Source organism: Carassius carassius, chromosome 32, assembly GCF_963082965.1.
Source record: "Carassius carassius chromosome 32, fCarCar2.1, whole genome shotgun sequence".
In the NCBI taxonomy this organism is placed as follows: Eukaryota; Metazoa; Chordata; class Actinopteri; order Cypriniformes; family Cyprinidae; genus Carassius; species Carassius carassius.
The window spans coordinates 12,016,013-12,043,649 of record NC_081786.1 but is presented as its reverse complement, the minus strand read 5'-3'; the positions used below and the strand labels follow the sequence as shown (position 1 = coordinate 12,043,649).

The 27,637-nt window shown below is 37.9% G+C and overlaps 1 protein-coding gene across 2 annotated transcripts in view; it reads left to right on the top strand.

Moving 5' to 3' along the window:
- The window catches only part of peli1b (pellino E3 ubiquitin protein ligase 1b), a 30,053-nt gene extending 6,502 nt beyond the window's left edge, over positions 1-23,551 (top strand). The window contains exons 2-7 of one of the 2 annotated variants that reach the window (XM_059520286.1): positions 9,926-10,128; positions 12,922-13,051; positions 16,723-16,824; positions 17,071-17,268; positions 17,746-17,934; positions 21,609-23,551. In XM_059520286.1, coding sequence (XP_059376269.1) covers positions 10,049-10,128; positions 12,922-13,051; positions 16,723-16,824; positions 17,071-17,268; positions 17,746-17,934; positions 21,609-22,187 — 1,278 coding nt within the window. In that variant the 5' untranslated portion in view covers positions 9,926-10,048 and the 3' untranslated portion in view covers positions 22,188-23,551. The remainder of the gene's footprint in view (positions 1-9,925; positions 10,129-12,921; positions 13,052-16,722; positions 16,825-17,070; positions 17,269-17,745; positions 17,935-21,608) is intronic. The other variant, XM_059520287.1, reaches the window with a different exon arrangement.
- Positions 23,552-27,637: the final 4,086 nt, after the last annotated feature.

Genomic DNA, 27,637 nt, shown 5'->3' with positions numbered 1-27,637 from the left:
CTTGTTGCATGCGGCTTACTGTATCGGTCCAGAAGTAGCACAGTGGTTTAATATTTTGCGTTTGTTTAAATTCTTTGATTTGCACAAAACCCAATAGGATTCCATGTTCATCGCTGCATGACCTGCAAAGGACCACATTACAAAAAAAAAAAGGCGCCCACTTGCATTTCTAAAGTGTTTATGTAGGGTCGGCAGTTGTCCCTTGCCCTAGAAAAAACTCTGGTTTTAAACATTTCACAGCAGCATGTAGGAAACGTTTGATGTTTCTCTCGCTGCTTCAAAGGCCTGTTGTTCCTAGCTGAATTTTTTTTCTCAAGCTTTGATTTTTGTTTTTCAGCAAGTCTAAAGGGTGACTTTAGGCCACCTTCTGTCAGTGCGCACGTGCCTTTAGGTTAATTAAAGGCATAATTCATCTATAAACTCAAATTCTGTCATTACGTTCTTACTCTTATGTTGTTTCAAACTTTGACTCCTTCTGTGGAACATAAAAGGAGATATTTTGAGAAATCCTTTTTTTTTTTTCTCTTCACTGCTAACCAAAATTGTTTTTTTTACCTACATTCTTCAAAAGTTATGTCTTTGTGTTTTGCTGAAGAAAAGTCATACAGGTTTGAAATGTATGAGGGTGAGTGAATGCTGACAGAAATAGTTTTTTTTGGTTGAACTATCCCTGCAAGATGCTTTGTTTTTCACTTCAGTGCATATGGTGATTCTTGTGCATGTGTGCGTGCAGGCTCCTGGATATCTGATTCATCTCACCATATCTCTTCTTCACCATCTATGGTTTCATCTTTAGCTTAAATTCATCATTGTGATGATGATGCTGTACAGTCCGTTGTGCAGCTTTTATCGTCAACCTCGTTAATTTTATTTGAATAGTTTTCAATATTATATGGTGGGAAAGTGGTGATGTGGTAAGGTCTTGTTTCCGCCCAGGTGTAGGTCACCTGCTTTCTTTCATTGTATATAATGTGATTGACCACATGTGCAGTTCAGTTTCTCATTAGTGGTGAAATTTTTTTGTAATGTGTTCATTAGGATCCTTTGTAGTTACTTATAAAGTTTGAAGTGTTCCAAGACCTGTATACATATGTTAAAATAGCTTTGAACACTGCTCAGCTGATTATAATCAAGAACTAGAACTGCCAGTTTTATTATAATAACTATGATGTGCATTTTCTGTGTTTATTTTAGAATATATTTGTGTTGTCTGACACTGTTAAAACTTAATAACACTGTTAAAAGTAATCTTTAGCAAATCGTAAAATGAGTATCCATTTTTTTCATACTGTATGTAGGGAAGCATCAATACAGTACTTGGTATCGGCTCCATTACTGGCATTTACTGCCGGATTGGGTATCGGTCAGACGAGATTTTTTTTTTTTTTTTTTTTATATACACATCACCTCGTCATCTTCTCATCAAATCTTCTGACCAATCAAATGCTCTCTAGAATCTGAGGCCCCGCACTGAGATCGGTCACTTGTTCACAGTGTAGTATTTCCTGTACAGCGAATGGCTCATAGTGCACAATTTAGGCAATAGGGAAGGATTCAGACAGTGTAAATTTGCTTCAACTGAGGCAAATGAGGTCTGGTGTCACGTTTTGTCACTCGAACAACAGCAGCACTCACAATCTGATCCAGACTTTCGCTCCGGTTCAGAGACGTGATCGCATGGAGCGGATCATATGCCCAAGTCGGTTCTGTAATCAGCAGTAAATCTCCATCACCTGTCTGGTTTCACATGGAGCAGCATTAACCACACAGAGCTGTTGTTCACTGACAAGCTGCGCAAAACCACGATCATATTTTGCGCAGCTTGTCAGTGAACAACGGCTCTGTGTAGTTAATTCTGCTCCATGTGAAGCGTGCAGGTGATGGAAATTTACCGCTGATTACAGAACCGGCTTTAAATGACAAGATGCGCATTAAATATTGCATGCGATTTATCGTGCAGCCCTAGAATCTAGGGGTAATCTATTAGACCAGGGGTGTCAAACTCAATTCCTTGAGGGTGCTCCATGCTGATTTTACAGTAAACCTTTTAAAATAAAGTGTAACTTATGTTTGGTTGACTATTTTAGTTTGATGATGAATGGCTGAAATATCAGGCAGTGGTAGAAACTAATGTTTTTTGTGTGTGCGTAAGGCACATTTGCGATCAGATGGATTAAATCAAATAAAGATATAAAGAAAAAATAAATAATGCATTAAAGGCCGTATTGCAGGGTTAATTTTTTAACAAATTTGTGCAATTTGCTTGTTGGTAATAAATATTTAAACTGTTATCCATTGTATTTTATGTTGTTGGGTATCACAAAACGGAATATAATACGAAAAGTAGGTAATATCTTACAGCGGTCTCCTTTCCCCCACAATGCATTGCATCACGTCACGTTGGGGAGAGAATTTGCCAAAGCCCGCCTTGAGAGCATTGAGAGTGGCTAGAGAGACGAGAGTATTCAGATAGCGCAGATTATAGATAAATACATAGATATATATAGATAGATAGACTAGATATATAGATAGATAGACCGACAGATAGCTAGAGAGATATCGACCAACAGCGACCCAAACGCACTCACTTCCCTACAGCACAAGCTTTCCAACGCAGTTTCCATGGGACAGCACCCACACAAGCACCTGCCAAACACAGCGACACACACGTGGCTACATTTGCAACATTTTTTACCATTTCATGATCACTGCCACTAGATATAAAGAAATGTTGATTTTTCACTCAGTGCTATTCAATGACAGTAAAAAATATGTGTCGTTATTGTGCACTGCTGCTCGTAGACTAGCTCCAGTGCCCATTGCTGCAATGCTAAATGATAGCAACTCACCAGGACACTTCACCAACTCTCCACTCATTCTCCTCGGACCATGCATTTAATAAGCTTTGACGGACATCAGTTCTTGGCAATTCCTCATTTGCCCTCTCACGTCTGGCAGGTTCTTTATTACACGGCTGCGGGGCATCATACATGTTGGCTCTTGCCACCTCTTCCTCATCCCAGTCAGTCGCTATAGTTCTGATGCTGCGTTCCAGGCAGTTTTTAGAGCTCGTAATCACTATTTCATAACACGACTAACGACTTTGTGCCGTTCCAGGCAAGTTACGCCAAACTTTCTGAGCGCAAGGAATTGTAACTAGATTTATTTTATTGCAACGTTACATTGGCCTAAAATCGTTTTTTCAATGTGTACCACTTGCATAAACACTGCATCCGTAGGCAAAGACTCGTGGTCTTGTTTACACTGCTGTTTGCACATATAAAGCTAAGGCCCTGTATAAAATAAAAAAAGGCATTCTAATCTTACTTGTTAGTGATCTACTAATAAGCTTTGTTTGATGGTCAGGAAAATAAAAATGAACAATGTTGTAATTCCACAGTTCTCCACCAGATTTACTATGCTGCGCACAAGTTCAGGTAACTCAAAAACTTGCGTACACGAGCAGAGACCAGAAGTGAGATTTGATAATAGCCACCGCTTGCATCCATATTGATAAATTCCAAGTTTTGCGTTGAAACAACCATACGCCCAATTTTCTTTCTTCCATTTGTTTCGTGAAAGGATGCCCAGTGAATTCTATAGTATTTTGTTGAGCCGCTCACGTCTGGTCTAGAGACAGTGTAATTGTATGTTGTAATGCCTAAATTCACTTGTAGCATTTAAAATAATAGATGTTTAATTTTGCTTTATTTTTTACATATTTACACAAAACAGTAAAATTTTCACAGTACTGAAGTGTATTTTTAGAACAGTTTGCAGTTATCCTTTCGTGAGCTTTAAGAAATCTTAATGTCACAAAGACAGGAAGTTTCCTTTAACACTTTTTGTGTACAAACCCAGACAGCTTCTATTCGTCTGTGGTTGGCCATGCGTACGGGTGTTCATCGGGTGTGTATCGCTGTATCTGCTCCCTCTGCTGTGAAGCAGCTGCACACCCAACATGCTCCACTTCAAACTCCCATCGCCCACATGTGGTGCTTGTGTATCCCACGGACCAGATGCCCATGCTGGATGCAGATGTGTCCCTCCCCTCTGGTTCCTAACTTCTCATTTCAACTTCCTTCTCTACTTTTGGATCTATTTTAGACCACAGATGCCACCGATACGTCTCCCTAATTTCTCGGTGGGGATGGTTTAAGCTTCCACATCCTACTCACTCATGAAAGGAGTTTTCCTCACTGTTGAGCTATAATTCAGACCTCCCCGACACCAAAATGATGCTAGAACCTGCATTCGTGATTCAGCTGGAGTCTTAAAATTCTCATTTTAACCACAGAGGTGGAAACTTTTTGAATCTGAGTGTTTGGTGGTTTTGGCATATGGAAAATTCTATTTTTACTTAAGTGTTTGGAAGTGACTTATTTGCTAATTATTTGATATTGATGGGTTTATGTGCTCTTTTTTTTTTTTTGGTCACTGTGTGCTTGTTTGTGTGTGTGAATGAAAGATTTGTATGGGTGTTGTCTGCGCTCATTGGTTGCTTCAGGCTGTAAACACACAAACATCTGTGAAGTCTGACTTGTTTCCATTTAATATGTCAGACAAAGGCACATCAGTGTACCTAAACTGTGTGTAAATTTGTAGAGGAATGGTAACGACTCATCACGTGTTTACAGTTCACACCAGTATTATGTTCTGGGATCTGTCACTTTTCTCACAATCTGAAACCATGTTCTGTGTGAAAAATGAAGAAAGGAAGGTTTCACACGCTCAATTGGTTGTATATTCAGACAGTTAGCAAAAAATCTAAATCCATTAAAGTTTATAGAATATTGCAGTGTTTATTATAAATTTATTCATAAACATAAGCATCCCTTAACTTGCTTGAGATTGCAGCAGTTAGCAAATAAGAAAGATCCAAATCAATGCTTGGACAAAATCAAGTTCCCACACTACATTTGGGTTTTTTTTTTTTTTTTTTGTCTAGAACACGAGTTCAATGGGTAACTAGTTCGTACATTTTCTGAGTGGTGGTGCATCACTGTGCCAAGGTGTTGTGGGTGACTGCAAGCGATGTTAAGATTTTTGTTGTTGCTAAGGTGCTCTGGGTCATTGTTGGAGCCTTGAAATAAAGTCTGATTCAGTTGTAAAATTTTGTTCAGTGCTTCATGACTTGAGGCATCATTCATGTCCATAGTACAAACAGTGCAGGATGAGTTATTGTTAACTAAAACTATTAATGTTTAAAAAAATCTAAGTAAAGCAGAAATAAAGTAAAATATAAACAGAAGTTGAAATACTAAAATGACAAACTATAATCAACAAAAAATATAAAAATAAAAGCACATGAAAAAAAAATAAAACTACAAATATATTTAAAAATCATAATAATAACTGCTAAAATATCACAAAGTTTAAAAAGTGAGTCATGCATGACATTGCATCAGGTGCCAACTGAATTCAGCTAATATCCCAGCACACTAATCTGTAGAGTCCATATTAGTGTTGGCTGTGGAAATAAAGCCAAGCTGCCTTTTGTTACTGGGCCTTAAGCCCAACCTAAGCCATAGTAATGCATGTGTGCACTGAAGATTTATTGTGAGCTGGCTCCATGCTTCTTACCAGCACTGAAACAAAAGCTGAACTTTATTCAGTATTTTTGATTTGTGAAATCCGTGGGCTGAGTGGTGGTTGTTGACATCTCAGAAACCGTTCTAGTTTTGTGGGTGACATTGTTTTTTTCTTTTGTTTTTTTTCTGCTTGTTTATCTGGAGTTTATATGTCTCATTCTCAGTCACATTCCTGTTCAGGTTTAACTCTTACTCAGTCTCGCTCCTCATGGGGTCGGGTTATTTTTCAGGTCATTATACAGAGAGGGAGTGCGAGACAAATCAGGACAAAAACAGCAGGGGTGTGTGTGTGTGAAACAGGGTGTGCATCTGTGCTGTACTGTATTTTGGTCCAGTTACTGACTGTAAAATAGATCTCGGAGCTAGTAAGTGTGTGTGTGTGTGTGTGTGTGTGTGTGTGTGTAAAGCAAGGTACCATGATAAAGGTAAAACTATAACCATGTGAACCTTTATGTAACAGTTTCACTCTGTTTCATGAAATAGAAACTCTTCTCTGTGGTAAGATGAGATGTGCTGATATAGAGAAATTGTTGGTTATTTTACTGACTATGTGAGGTGGTTTTGTGTATGAAACTGAGATGGAGAAAAATGAAATATCTAAGAAATCTGCATGCACATATCTGATGACCTTCTAAAAGACTATTTTTTTCCTCTCATCTCTTTCTCTATCCTTTTGTTTTCTCTCTTCCACTTTGCATTACTCCAAATTATTTGAATGGTTTTAGAATGACCTGTTGTGTAAAATGGTGATAAAGGATGTCATTGAGTGTGTTTTGCTGTGTAACTCTAGTGAGCTGGTTTGTCCTGTTTTAATAATACCAGATTTTCATGCCTGATGCTAACCGACATACACCGTCAAATACAATCTACCACTGATACAGGTACTCTTTCTTTAAAAAGTTTGGCTTGCATTTTAAAGTTGCATAACACTCATGTCTGAAGTGTAGTTGTGTAAGATGGTGTGTTGTAAAGTACCTTTTTAAGTTTTTAATTTCCTTTTGGCTCTTTTGCTTTCTCACTTTCTAATCTCTTATTCACACTCTCTCGCCCTCTCTCTCTCTCTCTGTTTCAGTATGAGGGTCGTGTGTAAACGGTGTTATATCTAAGGACAGGAAGAACTGCTGTGGTTATTCATGGTACAATAGTGACATATGTACTAGTTCTGTGGTGTAGGAAGGGTTGTGAGTAGTGTTGCCACTTAAAACACCTCTTTCTTTTCCTCCGTAACATCAGCACTGACTTCCGCTTTTCTCTCCATTTGCATACTGAGAATAAAGTTAGAAATTGTGCACATTGAAAGATTTTTTTGTTTTTTGTAAGCTGTGTCGTGTGAGATAAGAGCATAAGTCAAACATGTTCATCTAGTGCATGTTTACGTAGAAGGAAAATGAATAGCCTTGCACTTAAAAATAAATGTTACTCTTTAAGTGAATGGCTGCTTAAAGAGTAAGTTCAACCAAAAATTAAAATTCTGTCATATATTGCTCACCCTTATGTCATTATAAACCCGTAAGATCTCAGTTCTCCTTCGGAACACAAATTAATGAAATCTGAGGGCTCTCTGACCTTATATAGAGAGCAACAGAACTAAATAGTTCACAGACACAGAAACATACCAGAAACATATTATACATATATTGATACATTATATATTTTTTTTGCGTGCAAAGAGTATTCTTGTAGCTTTGCAAAATGTACGTTTAGCCATTGAGGTCACATGGACTGTTTTATCGATGTCCTTGCTATGTTTCTGGGTCTAGAAACATATCAGTTGTGTTGCTCTCTATGCAGGGTCAGAGAGCTCACAGATTTCATCAAAAAGATTTTATTTCAGTTTTGAAGAACGAAGGTCTTGTGGGTTTATAAACGACATGAGGTTGAGTAATTAATGACAGAATTTTTATATTGGGGTAACCTAATCCTTTAATTGTCCTGAAAGTCTTTTTGCCCGGTTATATAAGAAGTTATCAGCTAAGGCTAACACCTCTTAACACTTCATGTGCTGTGGATATCATTTAGACCACTTCCTTTGGTGTTCTCAGGATCGTGTGTAAGGGGAAGGTGTTGATTTTGTATGGCTCTAATGCTTGTATGTGCAGTTTCTGCATTTGGCCTATTAACACTCATAACCCTTGTTAAAGTATTATAGAGGGACTGTATGGCCACATTCTCCACTACACCCATAAAGTAATGACTCCGAAGTACAACATTTTACATCCATAGCAACAATCTCGTATGTGGGACAGTGAGGTGTGAATAAAGAAGACTGTCTGGATGGAGGGATGGATGGAAGAGGGTGTGAATCCCCAGAGTAGCTGGCGTCGCTGTTTAGGGACAAAGAATGAGAAGATGGACAAGAAGAGACAGAGCTATTGTACACAAGTTGGCGCTGTTAAAGCCAACTTGGAAAAAACATGAACCCATGTAATTAATTTCATGTTCTTCATCGTATTTGAAAAGATTATGTAGAGCTTGAAATGGGAAAATATTAATATGGAAACCAGGGTTCAGTGATATGGCAAAAACAAAAATATATATATATATTTTTTTACATGTAAACATGGACGCGTTTGACTGTTGCACTCGTGTCTCTTGCAATGTCTCATGGATTAAACATAATTTTAAAAATGCAGAGCTCAAGTTAAAAGAAGTTCAACTCCCGTCGTCTTGCAATTTTTTCCTATTCCACTGCCCATGTCTCATCTTTGTCAACAAAAGTGCATTCAGTGTTAATGACACCTAACAATATGAGTGCGTCAAACGTGAGTGGTTAATCGTGTGCACTGACAAAACATTAAAGTCAAATAAATCGATAAAATCAGAAAAGATCACCTAGCCCTAATGGAAACATTTTGCTTAATACATGTCCTGAGTGCATGTTTCATAAAAAATAAGTTTGTTTGTGTGGTTTGTAATCTTAAATTAAAATATATTAACTTGCTTTATAATAGCTTCCTCTGAAATGGCTTTCATTTTCTACTGACACCACTTAGGTTGTGCAGGCTAACAGATAGTTCATCAGTAGCCAAATAGCTACTTAGGCTTAGTGTTCTGGCTTCATTGTAGTATGTAACCCTTTCCACCTACCAATCAATTCTTGATGTATAAATTGTGCGCACGATTTACTAATTTGTTCCCTCTATTTGCTAAATTGTGCGCACGATTTAGCAAATCGAGCGAATGGAATAGTAAATCAAGGGAACGCAATAGTAATCGTGTGCACGTTTTAGTAAATTGAGGGAACGAATTAGTAAATCGTGCGCACAATTTATTTATTTTTCTTGCATGTCATGTGCTGGGCTCCATAGTATAATTTTTTTTTTTTTAAATTTGTATTTAGTTATTTTCCCTTTTATATACAATTTTTGTATCTTTAATCATTTCTTACTTTTATTTGTTTAATTTTATATTTCTTCTTCTTGACTAAAATTTCATGTTGACTTTGAATCACTGACAGGATGAGATATTTACTGGTTGTTATACATCACATCACTGATAGGATGGGACCTCCCTCAATAACGCACGCATGCGCTGTCGGTTTCAGTTGCTGTACTGTCTTTCCTGACACCACTTCCACTGATCTCACATGGTCAGCAGTGCCAGACAGGAAACATCATTCTGAATTTTCAAGGACAAAGCTGTCAAATCATGGTTTAGAGTGAGGGTCATGATAATCATGACTCGACTCTCCTGTTGAGTGAATTATTATACTGTACCTCCAAACATTGTGTAATATGAAAATTTGGCCAGGTTTCACACGAAATGTCTCCCAGTGCACCAGTAGGGTGGACCTAGAAAGTCTTAATTCTTACTGTCCGTTTTCTTTATAGGTAGTAATTTTAAAATCCCTCTTACTTGAGGAAGAGAAAAATTATGATAGACCATTCTGACACGCACACAGATGCAGAAACAATATGTGTTTCCTGTGTTTCTGTGTTGAAAAGGTAATTGTGCAAGATCATTCATTTAGGTGTGTTTAACAGTGATTGTTGGAATATTTTGACCGGTTTTCTAGGTGTTAAGCTGCATGGGTTTGTGTCTGTCTGAATGTTTGGGTCTTTCTTTGTTAGCTCTTTAGATCTTGTTAGCAACTTTAATCTCATGTCTGAGAGTACAGGCTGTACTGTTAGTTCAGGTTACTATGAAGAAGACTGTGGTCAAGACTGTGTAATATAGGCCACTTAACATCACTAAGGCAGTTTATGTGATGCCTGGTGAAATTTTTATAATTCATTCCTGTCATTTACTAACCTAAATGATATTCCAGCTAAAAACATAACTAAAATAGGCATTTTACAGTTTTCTTACAAGCATTCTTTCTCTGTTTTTCTCAGTTGCAGTGATGATGAGGATGATGATGGTGATGAAGAGACAGAGCTGAGAGCTGAGTGTGTGTGGTTGTGTTGCGTTCACACTGGGAGCAGGAAGAACCCCCCTCCCCCACACACACTGCATCCATGTTCTCCCCCGACCAGGAAAACATCTCCACGTCTTCAACCAAAGTGCCAGTCAAATATGGAGAGCTCATTGTGCTTGGGTAAGACCTTCTGGCCTTTGACCTTGGATCAGCAGGAAGTGGCATCTGTTGTGCCGGAGTTAATAGTTTGTAACTCTTAGTGACAACTTTGCATGTGAGTGTTTGTGTTTCTGAAAACAGAGTCAGATGGCGTGAAGGTTTTATATGTTTCTTTTGTTGTTGTTGCTAGTCACATCATTGTTAGCAAAATGTGAGGATGCAAGTTTGAGAACAACTGAGCCTTCAGTTAGAAAACAAAGTGGGCTTCAATGTGGTGTTGGAGTATCATAATGCACTTCATTGACTTTCATTTGCAGAACAGACTTTCTATGTGATTTCCTGCGCTATATCATCACATGACTCACTGGCATCTAAAAGAGCTTTTTGTGTATTAACTTTGATTAGATGATCTCAGGGGTCATGGATTGGGTTAGATTCTTATCAGTGTTGGGCGATATGGTCTCTTTTCATATCGTCAGCCCGTGAGATCGACGATACACAATATTATCGTGCATGGGTGGAGCAAGAGAGAGAGACTCTTTGTTCTTGTCATAGCATAACTATTTGGTGTTTTAAACCACGCAGGTGTGCTAGAGAGAGAGCCTATGTAATCACCAATAATCAAAAAATATATACTTTCAAGCATATTGATAAACTTACGTTAAATATAAAAATACTGTATTTAAAACCGCTAGTTCATATCGTGCGTCCTGTGACAAATCTGCCGCATCTGCGCACGGAACTTATCAGTCTAAATGTTCTGCAAAATCAGTCAAATATGAAAATCAATAGTAGATTTCTTTTAAAGTCCAAACGAACACGTTAAATATAAAGTATTCTAAACAGGTTAGTTCATATATTTGGATTAAAGTTCAATTAAACTGATTCATCAGTCATACAGCGCTCTGTACCGCGCGCCGCCACAGAAACAAGAATGAGATGCATTCTAACATAACTGTAGCATTAAACTCAGTTAGTGAGGGCTTGTTTAAAATATTGCACATATAAAGGCCGTTCAGATTACTTGTTAATGTGCAATGAAATTCCTTATATCTGGGCAGTTTGATAGCCGAATTATAATAGGCCGCCTAATGAAAATAATAATAATTATTATTATTTAATACATTAATAGGAGAATGAGCCTTATGTCTTGACTATCGACAGAGACATCTGCTATCGTCGATATCTCGGACTATCGTCGATACACAATACTATCGTCTATCGGCACAGCCCTAATTCTCATCCTGAAGTGGATAGAGGGCTCACCTCCATTGTTGTGTTGGGTTACAGCTGATATAAGTGTTGTGTTACTGCTAAACTGCAGTTTTAGCTACCTTGTGAAATAAAACCAAAATCCCAACATGGCTTAATGCTATTCATTAAACTTAATTCTAATTTATATTTAGTATATATAGTGTTCTTAAACATGTTTGAAAACAAGCCCTGTTTTGCAGAGGCTCAGTTTATTGTAAATCCAGGTTTTCTGAAGGAATGCAGTAGTTTAGAACATGCTGTTGCGGAAATACCCTGCTCGGTTTGCACATATTTTATGTCCATGAAATTCCCTTTCCGTGCTGACTCACTGTTTGTTAATGTTGTTTTTCCCCTCTGTACATCAGTTCTTGAGATTGTCATGGAAAGTCTTGCTGTAAGGGATATTAGGCTTTTTCACACTTTACTCAAGCTGAAATGTCACCTGGTGGGAAACTCCAGATGTCTTAATTGCATTTTTCTGATTTCCATATAAAAGAGCATGTAGTTTTATAAGGAACGTCTCAAGAGAAACAAGCACATTGCGATAATGTGGGATTGCCAAAATATGTCGAGAATGCACAGCGTCAATGCATGCCTTCAGCAAACTTATGTTAAATCAGAGACTCAATAAAGTCCATTGCTTAGCATCTAAAGCCCAAACCCACACAATACCAAATGCACATGTTAAACTACACAATTACACTGCAGCCTCTGTGTCTGGGAAGAACACAGCGGTAGTGAGTAACTGGGTGGAGGACGGAGGAAACCTCCACAGAGGAAACCACAAGACATAGCAGGTGTAGTGTTCATAGTGTTCAGTGTTTATGTAGTGTACCAGGCTTCACACTGCTCACAAAGCAGATTTGTTTTTCAAATGCTGCTTAAACCTTTAGTACTACATGTTCACGTGGCCATTTTATAATTCCTAATATCAGATCCATTTGTTCAGATCTGGTGTATGTTCATTGGTTCTTTTAATAATGAGAATGGACAGCATTACAGCATGAGACAGTAGCTGATTTTGTGGAACAAAAGGATGGCAAACTGAAGAGGATGGATCTGGTGCACATGAGAGAAGATACGCTGTCGTTCAAACGTTTGGTGTCAGTGAGATCCTAAAAACGTATCAGTTTCCACAAATATGTTAAGCAGCACAACGGTTTTCATCATTTATTAATAAAAATAAATTCCTTTCTCATTTCACCAAATCAGTATATTACAATGATGTCTGAAGGATCATGTGATGCTGAAGTCTGAAAATTCAGCTTTGCCATAAGAGGAATACATGTATATTTTATTACATTTTCCAAAATGTATTAAACTTTGGGACCCTGGAATGGTTTTGTGTGTTTTTGGTTCCAGATAACAACCTAAATGACTGTCTGCATTTCCTTAGAAAAGCACTGGATCATATATCTACTATACAGGCTTTGTTTTTGTGTGCTTTTGTAAGCATTTCTGTCTGTTGTTTTCACCACCTGTTGCCTGCGGCTGAATTGGTGGTGGAGAAAGTGTTGAGTGCAGGTGTTTTCAGTTGAATTTCTCACTCTCTTTCTGCAGGTATAATGGCGCTCTACCCAACGGGGACCGCGGCAGAAGAAAGAGCAGGTTTGCACTCTCCAAAAGACCAAAATCCAATGGCGTCAAACCCAGCACTGTACACGTAGCCTGCACTCCACAGGCTGCCAAGGTATACTAACACCCTCCATAATTCATTACCAGAGCTGGGTAGATTACTTATGAATTGTAATCAGTTACTGATTACAGATTACATGAAAAAAATTGTAATCAGTAATATAATCTCTTAGATTACACATTTTTGGTAACGGAATCTGATTACTTTTGGATTACATTTGTGCTAACCCTTATTTGATATCACATATATTCAGTTAGCCTGATCTTGTACTTTTTTACAAAATTTATATATATATATAGTGGCGGGAGGAGCACAAGACAGACACAGTGGGCGTGGCGTCAGGCCTCGTAGAGGCTTTTATTAACAGAAAATCAAATAAAACGGGATAAAGGTGGCCAAAGGGGAAGAGTGTCCAAAATAAACAAGGAATCTGGTGTCCTCGTCGTGTGAGTCAGGCAGTGTTCATGGAGGAAGGGTCCAGGTAAGGGGCGGAGTCCGGCGGCCGCACGCGCTCCCCTTTTCGGGCCGGGGCGCTGGCAGGGGATGGACGGCCCGGCATCCTGGCCCGACGGCCGTGTAAACGGGTGCGGTTCCCATCCGGATCGCGGGTCCGGCAGCTCACGTCTCTGGTGGCGCGGGAGTCCCTCAACGCACCCTTCCTGGACCCACGAGGACACCAGTGTGCATGCACGGGAAAGAGAGCGGTCTCCCGAGGAGAGGCACGTTGGGCTTTTAAACAGCGGCGGTGATGAGGCTTCATTTCCTTCAGGTGTGCCCCATCACACGCCGCCAGCCCTGACTCGTCCAGCGCCCCTCCTCTCACACACCCACTCCAGTCGGGAGCCTGGTGAAGGGCGGCGATTTAGGATGGGGTGCCAGTGACAATCAGGGAGGAGGCAGCTGACTCGTCACATTTTTATATATATATATATATATATATATATATATATATAGTTATTTAATTCAGCAAGAAGAGCTTTTTCAACTATTTTTTGTTTGAAATGGAACAAAAACGACCCATAATGTGTCTAAAATGTAAGTCAGTTAATATTACTTGTTTATTTAACTCAAGATGTATAAAATCAATATCACATTTGCTATCGAGCTGAAAGTCGGAAAAACATCACTCCTGGTCCTGTGATGTTGCACATATTAAACAGAATATTTATATTTTTTCAACCGCAGTGTTTCTTTGTGTGTGCTGTTCTTATAGTTTTGATTTCTCCGCGAGTATGACAGACTGCACGAGCCTCAACTGACGCAACCTTGATTCTGTCAATACATTATCTGTTATTAGTCACCGTTTACCCTAAAAGTAATAAAATCAGAATCATTCTCTTAAAAGTTTCGGTGATGCCCTAGTTATTGTTTGTTATTAAAAGTTTGATCAGGTTACTTGTCTGTTTGGGCAAGTACAATTCTCTTTCACTTGCCCCTTCACAAAATCCACTTGTCCCGGACAAGCGTTAAATGTCGAGCCTTGGCTAATATATAGAGACCATTTCCAGGTCAAATATTCCATCTCAAAACACTTGAAGTGCATAAGGTAACTTTAGTAACAATGAAGATAAACATTACTAAAAATATATATTAAAGGACATGAAATTCCCAGCAATAACTTTGATAGCTCAAAGAATTCCATGGACAGCAAATTAATCCATGGTAGGCAGAGTTTACACTGAATAGTGACATTTTCCCTGTGTCTTTCTTTAAAAAATTAAATGATGTCTGAACATCCAGTGATTAAAGGCTGCGTTCCCCTCCATTTGAAAACTTGAAAAACGTATATAAGCGGCAGGTTTATTAGGAAAAAATATAAACGTTAAAAAAAAGAATTTTAGGAGAATCAATGAATTGTGAATGACTTATTACCATTGTGTAAATAATATGTAATCATGTAATCCATAGAAAAGTAACTGTAGTCTGATTACGAGTACTTTAAAAAGTAGTTTACTCTAATTACAAGTACTTGAGTTTTGGAATCTGATTACGTAATCCAGATTACATGTAATCCGTTACTACCCAGATCTGTTCATTACACATGACTATCTTAAGGGAATCAGCAGTTACAGTGTCATTTTTGCCTCTGGGGAAATTTTGAGTTCAAAAACTAGGTGGGTTTGAGCTGTAATGGAACAGGGTGTGTCTATTCACACATCTGGATTCTGTTGAGCTTATGAATGATCTCTCTGTGGCTCCTTCACAAACACACAAACCGCTTCCGGGCTGATTCCACAGTGTGTTAGACTCTATTGTGCTGCCAAATAAACTTTTGCTGGCCAAATGATTTTTTTTATGTGCAAATAGTGCTTGTGCGTATGTGTGTGTGTGTGTGTGTATGTATGCATGTATGTATCATATTCACTAATAAATAAATTAAAAAAAGCCACATTTATGGAAGTAAGATTTAAGCGTGTGTTTAAATTATTTTTTTCCTTACTATATTTTTTATTTGGTGGTTAAGTGGTGATACACACGTGGTCAGAAGTGTTGGTACCCTTGGTAAATATGCTCAAAGAAGGCTGTGAAAATAAATCTTATTTTATGTTAATCAATTTGATCTTAAATAAATCTAACCTTTCATTGGAGAATAAGAATATAAAATGGGAGGGATTATCATTATGAAATGTTTTTTCTTAAATACACGTTGGACACAATTACTTGTACCCCTAGAAATTCTATTTTTGTTTATTTAAAGCTTTTCACGTTTTACAGAACAACCCCCCCCAACCCATGCCAGCAATTAAGTATCAGATAAATAAAGTAAATATATAATGATAAAAAAATTACAAATAAATAAAAATAACCACAACAATAAATTATTTATATGATGATGATATATGTATAAGTGCATATATACACAGAAACATACAATATCCATACATACTTATGTACCAATACACATTATAAACATCTGCATACACATACATTAGTCAATTAAAATGCCAATACCAGTGTTTACCCAATTATAGAAAAAAGTGAGTTATTGCACCCTGCAAGACGCTATATAATCTACTGTACCACACCCATTAGAGCATAAATTCTTCTGCGTAACTGAAATATATACCCATTTATATTCACAATTTTGAGAACACCAGGGTGATTGTAAAAAAATGAAATTATCCAGCCCTATCAAGAAAAGAAAATGCTTTCACCCAAAAATCAACCTGCAGTGTATTAATTTGTTAGACATGACTGGAAGTTCAAACAAGACTGGCTTCTATGGTTAGATGAAACTAAAAACAAATGCAGCAGCAAATCCTCACGAAGGGTTTGGTGAACACAGGGATAAAAAGTACCCCTTGGGTACAATGTAATAATGTTTGGGCCTATATTTTCTGCTGGAGGTCCTGGACATCTTGTTTAGACACATGGTATCTTTGATTCTATCAAATACCAACAGATAAAAACAAAAAAAGTGACATGTTTGGATCTTAAAAACAACACATAAATGGGTCGGTGGGCACAAAACCAAGCTTCTGCTATGGCCATTCCAGTTCCCTGACCTGCACCTTGTAGAAGATAAATGGGGTGAACCGAAGAGGAGATTTTTTGTGAATTTTTTTAATAAAAGATCAAAAGGATTAACAATGCAGATTTATTTTCATATCCTCCTTTGATCATATTTACCAAGGGTACCAACAATTCTGACCACTTATTTATCTTGGGCATACGTGTCTTGACTTCAACGTGTTACTTTAACATTTCTCTTCCTTTTTTCTTAGGCCATAAGTAACAAGGATCAGCACAGTATTTCCTACACGTTGTCCCGTGTACAGACAGTGGTGGTGGAGTACACTCAAGACAGCAATACAGACATGTTTCAGGTAACGACTTGATGCTGACTCCGCTGTGCTGTCCTTAAGGACTTCTTCTTGAACTGTGTTCAAAAGTGTCCATTAATCTCACTACTCAAAGTGTCAGTCTGAAATAATGCTGTCACTAGGCAGAAACAAGGTGGCATTAGCATCTACTTTATGTATTTCCCACACCGTTTCTATAATTGTGTACTGGGATGCAATCTTACAAATTTCTCTGCAGAGTTTGATGTTTCATCTCTTTCTGCATTTCAGATTGGCCGCTCAACTGAGAGTCCTATAGATTTTGTGGTGACTGACACGGTTCCCGGGAGTCAGAGCAACTCTGATACTCAGTCAGTTCAGAGCACCATATCTCGCTTTGCATGCCGGATCATGTGTCAGCGAACACCCCCTTATACCGCCCGCATCTATGCCGCCGGATTTGACTCCTCCAAGAACATCTTCCTAGGGGTGAGATGCCGTCCAAATCTATAATTAAAGCAGATCTGGAATAAAGAAAGATTTCCTCTTTTAGAATAAATCGAATGTTGTAACATCTACATAAAATAGTGATGTCAACATTTATTCAAAGTCCTGAGGAATTGTATTAATTAATTAATTTATTTTAAAGGGCTAGTTCATTCAAAAAAAATTAAAAATGTCAATATTTATTCATCTTTATGTTGGTCCAAAACCTTATGACTTATTTTCTTCTGTGAAACATGAAGATGACTTGAGGGATGTCTTTTTCTTCCATACAGTGGAGATCAGTGGGCTCCAGTGTTTGGTTCCCAGTGTTCTTTAAAATATATCTTCTTTTGTGTTCCAGCAGAAGAACCTCAGTCACTCAGATTTGGAATGTCATAAGTAAATTATGACCGTTTTCATTTTCAGGTGCGCTAACCCTTTAATTATTCGAATAAAATGCATATATCTTTTGGCTCACAGGAGAAAGCCGCAAAGTGGAAGACATCGGATGGACAGATGGACGGTCTGACTACTAACGGCGTGTTGGTAATGCATCCTCGGCTTGGCTTCACAGAGGACTCCAAACCTGGTGTGTGGAGAGAGATTTCAGTGTGCGGAAACGTGTTCACCCTGAGAGAGACACGCTCTGCTCAGCAGCGAGGGAAAATGGTCAGTTATCCAATGTTACAAATATATAAATATACATATTCTAACGCAAGGACTTTTTACTGTATATATTCAACCAGAAATATATATATTACATAACTATGAAAAATTGCCTGTTTTTGAAAATCTGTTCAGTTAGAGTGGGTTTCTTTAGAGGTTATGATGCCCAGCCTTATTAGACATACTTTTTAAAAGCTAGTGTTCATGAAGCAGCATTTGTGGAAGTTGTAATGTAATGTCAGATGGGATTCTGAAATTGAAGCTCTGTTAAACAGTAATATGGCTCCCTGCAAGACGGGACGTTGGGGCATTCTGGTGCCGCTGACCGGTTGCTCTGGGACGCTGTTGCCAGAATAATGGCCCAGGCGAGACATCTTTGCCCTGTCCGGTGTAACACAAAGCTGTAAGATGATCTGGAGTTGATCTGTTAAGTGCGTCAGACAGGAGGTCCAATGAGAACTGCTCTCAACACTTTCCTCCTCTGCTCATAACAAGTCATTATCTTCAGTGGGTGTCTGGCCAAATATAGGCCTGTAAAGATTCCTAGATCTGCACGAGCCCGTGATGTGTTTGGCCACATTTTTGCTGCTTATGTATTCTTGTTGCACAACTCAAACACTCTCTCTGATACGCATGCACTCACAGTCCAGAGGCTCAGAGGCGCCCCATTAATCTGGGTTGTCACAGGCAGAACAAACACGCTCCTGAATGCTGTTCATGTCCCGCTCCTGAGGAGGCCTGCTGATGGTTCAATGCTGCCTCAGTGCTGGGCAAACACTGCTCGACTGTGATGCTGTAGAGACGTTCGGCTTTACTGGCTCAGAACAAATCAAGTTAGAGCCCAACTGTTTAGTCACTGGCCTGATGCTGATGAAACAGTCATGTAGTTCAGAAGCTGGGACATGACATTTTATCAGTGTGCACTTTTAGTGTTTAACACATGCCACCAGTGTGCACCACTAGATATAATTTTACCATTCAGTTCTCAAGGCAGCAGATTCTAGTGATTTGTAATTTTTTTTTACATTGCCAGTATAAGTTACACATGCATTACTGTGCAAAGGTTTTTTACTTTTTAAGAAATTAATATATTTATTGAGCAATAATGCATTAAATTGATAAAAAATTCTTAAATGTCAAATAAATGCTGTTCTTTTGAACTTTTAATTTATCAAAGAATACTGAGAAAAATGTAGCATGGTTCCCAAAACCTATTAGGCAGAACAACTGTTTTTAACTGTTAAAATAATGCCATATCAGCATATTAAAATGATTTCTGAAGGTTCATGTGACATAAAATATAAATTTATTATAAATTATTTTAACTTATATTTATTTTTCAAATTTTACTGAATTCTTTGGTAACACTTTAGAATAGGTAACACCTATTAGTTGCTTATTAGCATGCATATTACTAGATTATTAGCCATTAGGGCTGGGACAACGCGTCGAGGTCATCGATGACGTCGACGCAAAAAATACGCCGACGCAAAATATGCGCATCGATTCGTCGACCTGTTTTTATTTCTCTAAAAAACTTTTGCAAAACGTTTACCTTATGTGCGCTGAATATACACGATGGCCGGATCAACATTCTGTCCAATGTTATATAACCAATCCAGGGGTTTTTCTGCATTGATCTTTTTTTTTGGCGGCTGTCAAAGCGTTATTTGATCGGTGAGTGATCTGTGCTGCGCCTGACAGGACGCGTACGAGAGAGAGCCCCGGCTGTGTGCGCGCAATCACAGTCTTCAAACAACACGAGCGCTTCTTGCTCTCTCTCTCCGTCCTGCATATTAACCAAAATCATTAGACACGATAGAAAAAGGGCGAAACACCCAAGTTTCACACGCGCTCGCGCATACACAATCTTCAAACTATACGAGCGCTATCTTGCTTGCGCGCTCTCTCTCTCTCTCTCTCTCTCTCCCTCCCTCCTGCATATTAACCAAATTCATTAGACACGATAGAAAAAGGGCGGAACGCCAAAGTTTCACGTGGAGCATTCGGTGATTTTTTTTTTTCTACATGACAGGCTGCTGGCTCCCACTGTTAATTTTTATTTTTTGGAAAATCACTCTCTGTATTAGCTTAAAGCCCTAAAGTTTACATTGGTTACTGTATTCTTTCAATTGCTCTAAACAAGTATTTTGAGTGAACTTTTTTATTGAATGCTAGACATCAAGTTGTTGTTATTTTCATCTGAAAGAAGAACTTTTTTTCAGTAAGCTAGGCCCTATGTGTTCAGTAAGCTTGTTTCAGTAAGCTATGTGTTTTCAAGGTTTCAAGGTTTTATTGAATGCTATCTCTATACAAGTGCAAAGTAATGCATTCTTAGTCAGTCTTTTATTTTGTAATTTTAAGAGCAATAAACATATATTGCAATGTTAAGGAATTCATGTTTTTTTCATTCAGATATGTAAATCAACATGTATAAATTGTTAGTAGTCAATTAATGGGGAGATAATCGAAATCGAATCGGCCTGGGAAAATTAATCGGTAGATTAATCGATGCAGCGGGAAAAAAATAATCGCTAGATTAATCGTTTAAAAAATAATCGTTTATCCCAGCCCTATTAGCCATGTTTTAGTGCTAATTAAGAACATATAAATGCTTTATTCTACTTGACCTTATTCTACATCCCTAATCTTACCTAAAACACCTAAACCTAACAACTACCTTACTAACTATTAATTAGCTGCCAATTAAGAACTTATTTGAGAGAAATGTCGTTGTTGATAGTTAACAAGTGTTACCAATTCTTTTAATCAACTTTTTCGAGATTATGGTTCTTGCCAATCCTAAAATATTGAAATATGAAATTGTTAATAGTAGTTGTGTATAAGATATTTAAAACAACATTTAAGCATTTATAATTACAATTAAAAAATATTACAAAAATGTGTGTGTGTGTGTGTGTGTGTATATATATATATATATATATATATGTTTTTTTTTTTTTGTTAAATTCAAGTTTTTTTTGATAATACAATAATTATTTTGTCATTTCTATTATTTTTGTTATGTGCTCAATTGTATACATTACGTGATATTCAAGATAATACTTTATATAGAAAATTATGGAATCTTAAAATGTTGAGGGCAAAGAAAACAGTGATCCAACATACACACACTCCCCTATGCATGCATGCTTGCTAGCTCAAATACAGTGTTGTGTTTGCTTTTGCACTTAGTGACCTTCACATAACACAGCTCAGACACAGACACTGTGGAATTCACACACTTTGCCCTTACAACTGTGTGTGTGTGTGTGTGTGTGTGTGTGTGTGTGTGAGCGAGAGAGAGAAAATAATGCAGTACGCTGAAGGTCAAACCAAAGGCTGATCAAAATGTCACAACCATGAATTGTCATTCCAGGGTGAATGCGTGAATCACAGGGTGTGTGTGTTTTTTGCACATTATGGCTGTGCATTGCATACTCACTTAAGACAGATGTCTCAAGCAGTAAATGGTTATAATATTGTCATTTTTGACTGTTTATAATGAATGAATCATTACTATACAGCGAGTGTTGGGGCTTTACTGCCCCCTGCAGGCAAACTTTTATCTACTGAAAAGATCTGCCTTTATTTCGGTTTAATCATGCATCATTTGTGTTAAAAGCATGAATATTGGCTCCATTTATAGTTAAGTCCTCTTCTCTTTCTCTCTGTAGGTGGAGAATGAGACTCAAGAGTTAGTGGATGGCTCTCTGATCGATCTCTGTGGAGCGACTCTCTTGTGGCGTACTGCGGAAGGGCTTTCCCGCACTCCCACTGTCAAACACTTGGAGGCGCTCCGGCAAGAGCTGAACGCCGCTCGTCCCCAGTGTCCTGTGGGTTTCAACACCCTCGCTTTCCCCAGCATGCGGCGGAAGGACATCGTGGATGAGAAGCAACCCTGGGTCTACCTAAACTGCGGTCACGTTCACGGCTATCACAACTGGGGCAACCGCAACGCAGAGCTAGACGGTAGGGAGGGCCGTGAGCGGGAATGTCCCATGTGCCGAGCTCGTGGGCCGTATGTGCCACTGTGGCTGGGCTGCGAGGCAGGGTTTTATCTGGATGCAGCCCCTCCTACTCACGCATTCAGTCCGTGCGGTCACGTGTGCTCAGAAAAAACAGCAGCTTATTGGAGTCAAATCCCTCTTCCTCACGGAACGCACACCTTCCACGCAGCCTGTCCTTTCTGCGCCCAGCAGCTCAGTGGCGAACAGGGATTCATCAGACTGATCTTCCAGGGGCCTGTGGATTAAACACACCTGCCCATTTGACAAACATTAGTCAGGCATTTCTTTGTTTTTACTTAGAATTTCATTTTATAAAGATGACATTTTCTGCACTCTCAGACTGTTCCTCCCTTTCTGGTTTGTAAGTGACCTTTATAATGATTTTCAAATACCGAGAAGAAACAAAAGTATATATTTTCAAATAAAATTATTATAAAAGAAAAAAAAAAAAAAAAAAAAACATTAGACCTCTGCAGAAGAGAAGAGCACATGCACACCCACATTTGAGCATTCTGATTGGGTGGCTCTGCTATTCATTTGAAGCAGTGGGCATGGCCGTTACAGATGGTGACCTGTACAGTGTTTATTTACTACTTAACAGTAATACTCAGCATTAGAGAGGCAATACACCATCCATGTATGTTTATGATGAGCTTACAGACGAGTCTATCTGTACTCTATACAATATTTCACAGCATTTCATAAACAGTTTTCCATATATGTCTATAACTTAAAAAATACGTAATGTTTTTTTATTTATACACTATCAATGTTTATCAAAGATAAAATTTATAGGTGTGTTTTTGGGGAGTTAAGTTCTATGTAGCTGTTTTTTGTTTTCTCTTTATTGTGAGTCTCTTCCATTTGTAGGCTTCACTATAGCATTCAGATTTTTCCTCACTTGTTCTCATATATGTAGGTAACATGATTGTGTGAGTGAAATCTCTGCAATTGTGGACCAATGAGGTCATGCTCAGAGAAATGTTCTCGCTGAACTCCAGAAAGATCAAGAGGCCTAAGAATCTTCACCTCCCTTTAAGCACAGGCAAAAACCACATGCCCTGACAACGAGTGTTCGCAAAATTGTGTGTGCTTAAGTGTCTTTGTTTTCTGTTTGAGTCTTTTCTATGTAGATGACTACCCTTGTTTGGATATTTTGGGGACGCTGGAAAGTAATTTCCATCTGTATAGTGCAAAAAGCAGCACTAACCTCTGGAAAACCCTTTACCTCTTTTATAGGTCAGTTTTATCTTAATTTGCAAATTGACATGTGATTAGTTTTGTACCTAACAGCTACTGGGACCTTGATTGCAGTAGAAAGGGTCATTTTCTCCATGTTAAGTTTAAAACCAATATTAAACAATATTTTCAAAATACATGACACTCCCGTGAGCAAGAAACTAAATAGTTAATACTTACAATGCCATTCAAAGTTTGGGGTCATTAAGACATTTTTATTTTATTTTTTTCTCAGTACTTTTATTCAGCAATGATGTTTAATTGTTCAAAAGTGACAGGAAAGAAATTTGTTACAACAGATTTCGATTTCAAATAAATGCTATTATCCTTAACCCTAACCTTTCTATTGATCAAAAAAAAAAAAAAAAGAATTCACAAAAATATTAAGCAGTACAAATGTTTTTAACATTCACAATAAGAAATCTTTCCTGGGCACAAAATCAGCATATTAGTATGATTTCTGAAGGTTCATGTAACACTAAAGACTGGAGTAATGGCAGCTTAGCCATCACAGGAAAAAATTACATTTAAAATATTAAAACTATGAAGGTTTAATCACACAAATGCAGCTTTTGTGAGCTTAAGAGAATGTTGAAAATCCTACTGACCTCAAACTTTTGAACGGTAGTGTTTTTCAAAAGCCATATGACCTGTTTATTCTGTGGAAGACATATATTCATATAGGGGATTCATATAGCAGTCCACGCTGCTCTTTTCCATACAGCGTGATACAAGCTTAAATGTCAGTGTATTCCTCACAAATCATATATATATATACGATATATAATTTTTCTGTGAATTTAAGGTCCCTTTTTTGTGTATGTATATGTGATGAGTATGCTAATATATTTGAATTTGTAATGACATTTTTGACTGTTTGATTTCATGTACATGCTGTGGTATGTACTGTGTGAATGTTAAATGTGCTGTACTGTGTTACATGTAAGAATCTGGAGAGCGTTCACTGAGTCTGAAGGGTCGAGAATCCCAGGACTGTGTGTGAAGGGGATTCTCTGCCTGAGGAGTCCAAGCTCGACTTCTAGAGATCATTCAGTTCCTTCTGTTCTGAACAGCAACCAGACACGGCATACTGGTGCAGTTTTCACCTCAGGGAGTTTCCTCCATCCTGACCACCAGGGCATGTGTTCATGAAGTATTTCAGATCCAGACAGCTGATCTGGTCTGTTGTGTGTGGGGAGATCTAGATCACACTCTACTCAAAGTGCTAAGAGCGAATATGAAGCTTAATCATGCAACAGACATAACTCTTAACCTAATTTTTTTTTTTTTTTTTAGGATGCTTCATTAGCAAAATAATTCTCCATGTCCTCGTGTGTTTTTTTTTTACCCCAAGTATTAAGCAAACACATTAGATTTGTTAGACACATTTGAGTTTTTAAGGTCATCGCTCGTTTGTCTCTGTAGAGACGGCATATATAAAGGGCTTTTTTATTTTCATTTTCTGTTTGTTTGTTTGAGTTCTTTGACATGTCTCTTCTCACTTTGGTCTAACCGGTCTGCATGATCCTAGTATGTGTGTGTGTGTGTGTGAAAGAGAGTGCCTGTTCTGGAAAATTAGAATACATAAAGGCAAATGCTGAGAATGTTTCTGATTTACCATTTTGTACCAACTTTAAACGAATAAAATTTTAAAAAGCATATTGTAAGAGTTTGGGTGTTATTTTTTTTCTTCTCATGGGTACCTAAGGCCAAGACAGGCTCTTAAATTTATTTTGATTTAATTTATTTCTGTCTAAAAGGATTATGTTTCCTTTAATATATAATAATGAGATATGATACATGCAAACGTTCTGTTGGTTAGTGCCCTCTTCTACCAAATTAATTTAGATGAACATGACTGCTAATAGGTTAACAACATAGTATCTAGAGAAAATTGGTTCTCAACCAGTGGCCTCAGGATGGCAAAGTTCATGCAATTAATATATGTATTTTTAAATTCAGTTAGGAAACATAAAATGGTAAAAATGGTCTAATTTCAATTTGAAAAGTAAGACTAGTTAGTCAGAATTCTTAAGACCGTCTTAAAATCATGACTAAGTTTATGCAACTGGCCCCTGAAATAAAAAAATAATTGTGGTTTTTTTTAAATATCATCATTTAACAATAAAAGCATACAATTGGAAAGAATTTGATCGATCAAGTGGTGTTAACTGCACAAGATGGTTCAGTGTTTGATTAACTTTTTTTTGGATCCATCATTTTTCCCGGCTTCCAGTGTCATCTGCTTCAAGCTATTTTTAGAAATCTTAAAATTAGAAATCAGAAAGAGCTTTATGGCCAAGTGTGTTTATTAATAAACTGTTTAATAATAAAGAGCGTTCAATAATACAGAGGATAGACCATAAATTCTAAATAACAATAGTAATAAAAATATAGAGAAAAATAAAATGTCCTTAGACAGAAATGTGAATGCACATATGTGCTAGGTACAGATGAAGGTTTGATGAGTTATTTACAGATGTGCAGTACTGAGGTGTGTTATGTGTTGCTCAGGTGGGACCCAGAGGGGGTGTGTGTGTGTGTTCAGTCCCTGTGATTTTGCCAAGGAAGTGAAGTGACATTCAGCCAAGTATGGTGACCCATACTCAGAATTTGTGCTCTGCATTTAACCTGTCCTAAGTGCACACACACACGGGCTGGAGCAGTCGGCAGCCATTTATGCTGCAGCACCCAGGGAGCAGTTGGGGGTTCAATGCCTTGCTCAAGGGCACCTAAGTCGTGGTATTGCCGGACCGAGATTCGAACCCACAACCCTAGGGTTAGGAGTCAAACTCTCTTACCACTAGGCCACAACTTCCCCGGATAAGACATCCTTGATCAACATCTTTTGATGACCCTGGATAAACATTATTGTCCAAAATATAGACTTAATCCAATCCCTACCCCTAAACCTAAACGTACCCATAATTTATTCCTAAAGTCAGTGATAAATGATTGCTGATTAACAACGCTGTAGAAGCACCTAACCCTGATTTTAAGCCTAAAACAGATGGCCGGAGGGCAACAGAGTGATTTTCTTAGCCCTTTTCCTCACTCCGGAGGTGTAAGGTGTGTCTTACCATATTATTTGAAAGTATTCATTTTAATTATGTACAAACTGTTTTGTAGTGCAAACGGTTTACGGTTTACTGCACTTTGTTATTCTTCTGGTTATTTCTCTACAGCGGCTAATGAACCGGAAGTCTCGCACATTCACAGAAAACAGCTTAAGTTTAATGGGTTTTTATTCGTTCTGTCAGTCTGATACTGTTTATAAGGCCGATGGAGACCGATAATTATGTGTATTATGAGTGAATCATTGATTCATCCATTGAACCGATTCGTTTAAACCAGAAAATAAAGGCCACTGCTGTGTTTTGCTCGGAGAATATCAAAGGTAATGTGCCGTGGCGTCGTGTTGAGATTTTCAGTGGCCCTGCAAACTGTCCTTTTAGTGCAATGTAAGTTACTTAACATTAACTTCTTGTTTATTGAACTGTTGTAACAATACCACACGGCACGTTTAATACTGCTTCACAGAAATGTAAGAAAAAAATATAAGTAGCTTTGAAAAATAATACATTCTCACAAAGCTCCTTAAATTTCTTCCTGTTACTTTTTGTTGCTGTGTTCTTTCTAATAAAATATATACTTTTAAGACTTTACATTTAAAACATTTATCATTCATTTAATGCTGGAACGATGTTCCCCTTCTATACCTTTTTTGGCGGATTATTTTAATTCTGTCAAACATTCAATTAAAAGGTCTATTGGTTTGGTGTGTGAAGCGGTGGCCAACAGGACGGCCACAGGGTGGCACTGGCAGCATAAGACTTTTCCTATATGTCTCGACATCTTTTTTCTTTGAAACCGTTTAAGATAAGGCCCTAAAAAAAGACTTGTAGCCTAAACGAGACTTAATCTAATCAGTAAGAAATTTTTATGTCAGTACAATAATTCACATACCCCATCCTAAAATTGTAAAGGGTAGTTTGGCTTGAAGGGAAGTCTATTTCAGTTGACCTAAGATCAGGTTGGGGATTTTCTGGCATTATAAACTGTAAATGCAGAACATAGTCAAGGAAGTCTGGAACAGCAAAGCTTAGCTAAAGTTTCTCACCAATGAGCCTTCTTGTGTGTGTTTTGATAGGTCTGTACTTACATAAGTGGCCTCTCCGTCAGCAGAATGAGGGCAGCAGCCAAAATCAAGTCATGTGATGTCCTTCAGGGATACAGTACTACGACAGCAGAGTGTGTGCTGGATCAGTGCAGATGTGAGTACAGCCCAAATTCCCACCAAACCTTTGATTATGCAACCCTTGATTATCAGACAACCCGTAAAATAAGATTAAAAACAGCACCAATTATTTAATATCTTTCGTTTAAGGAGCCAGCACAGACAAAACCAAGCTGGATGAGAGTTTGAAACAAGGATGCTTTTCCAAAGCATTTCCAAA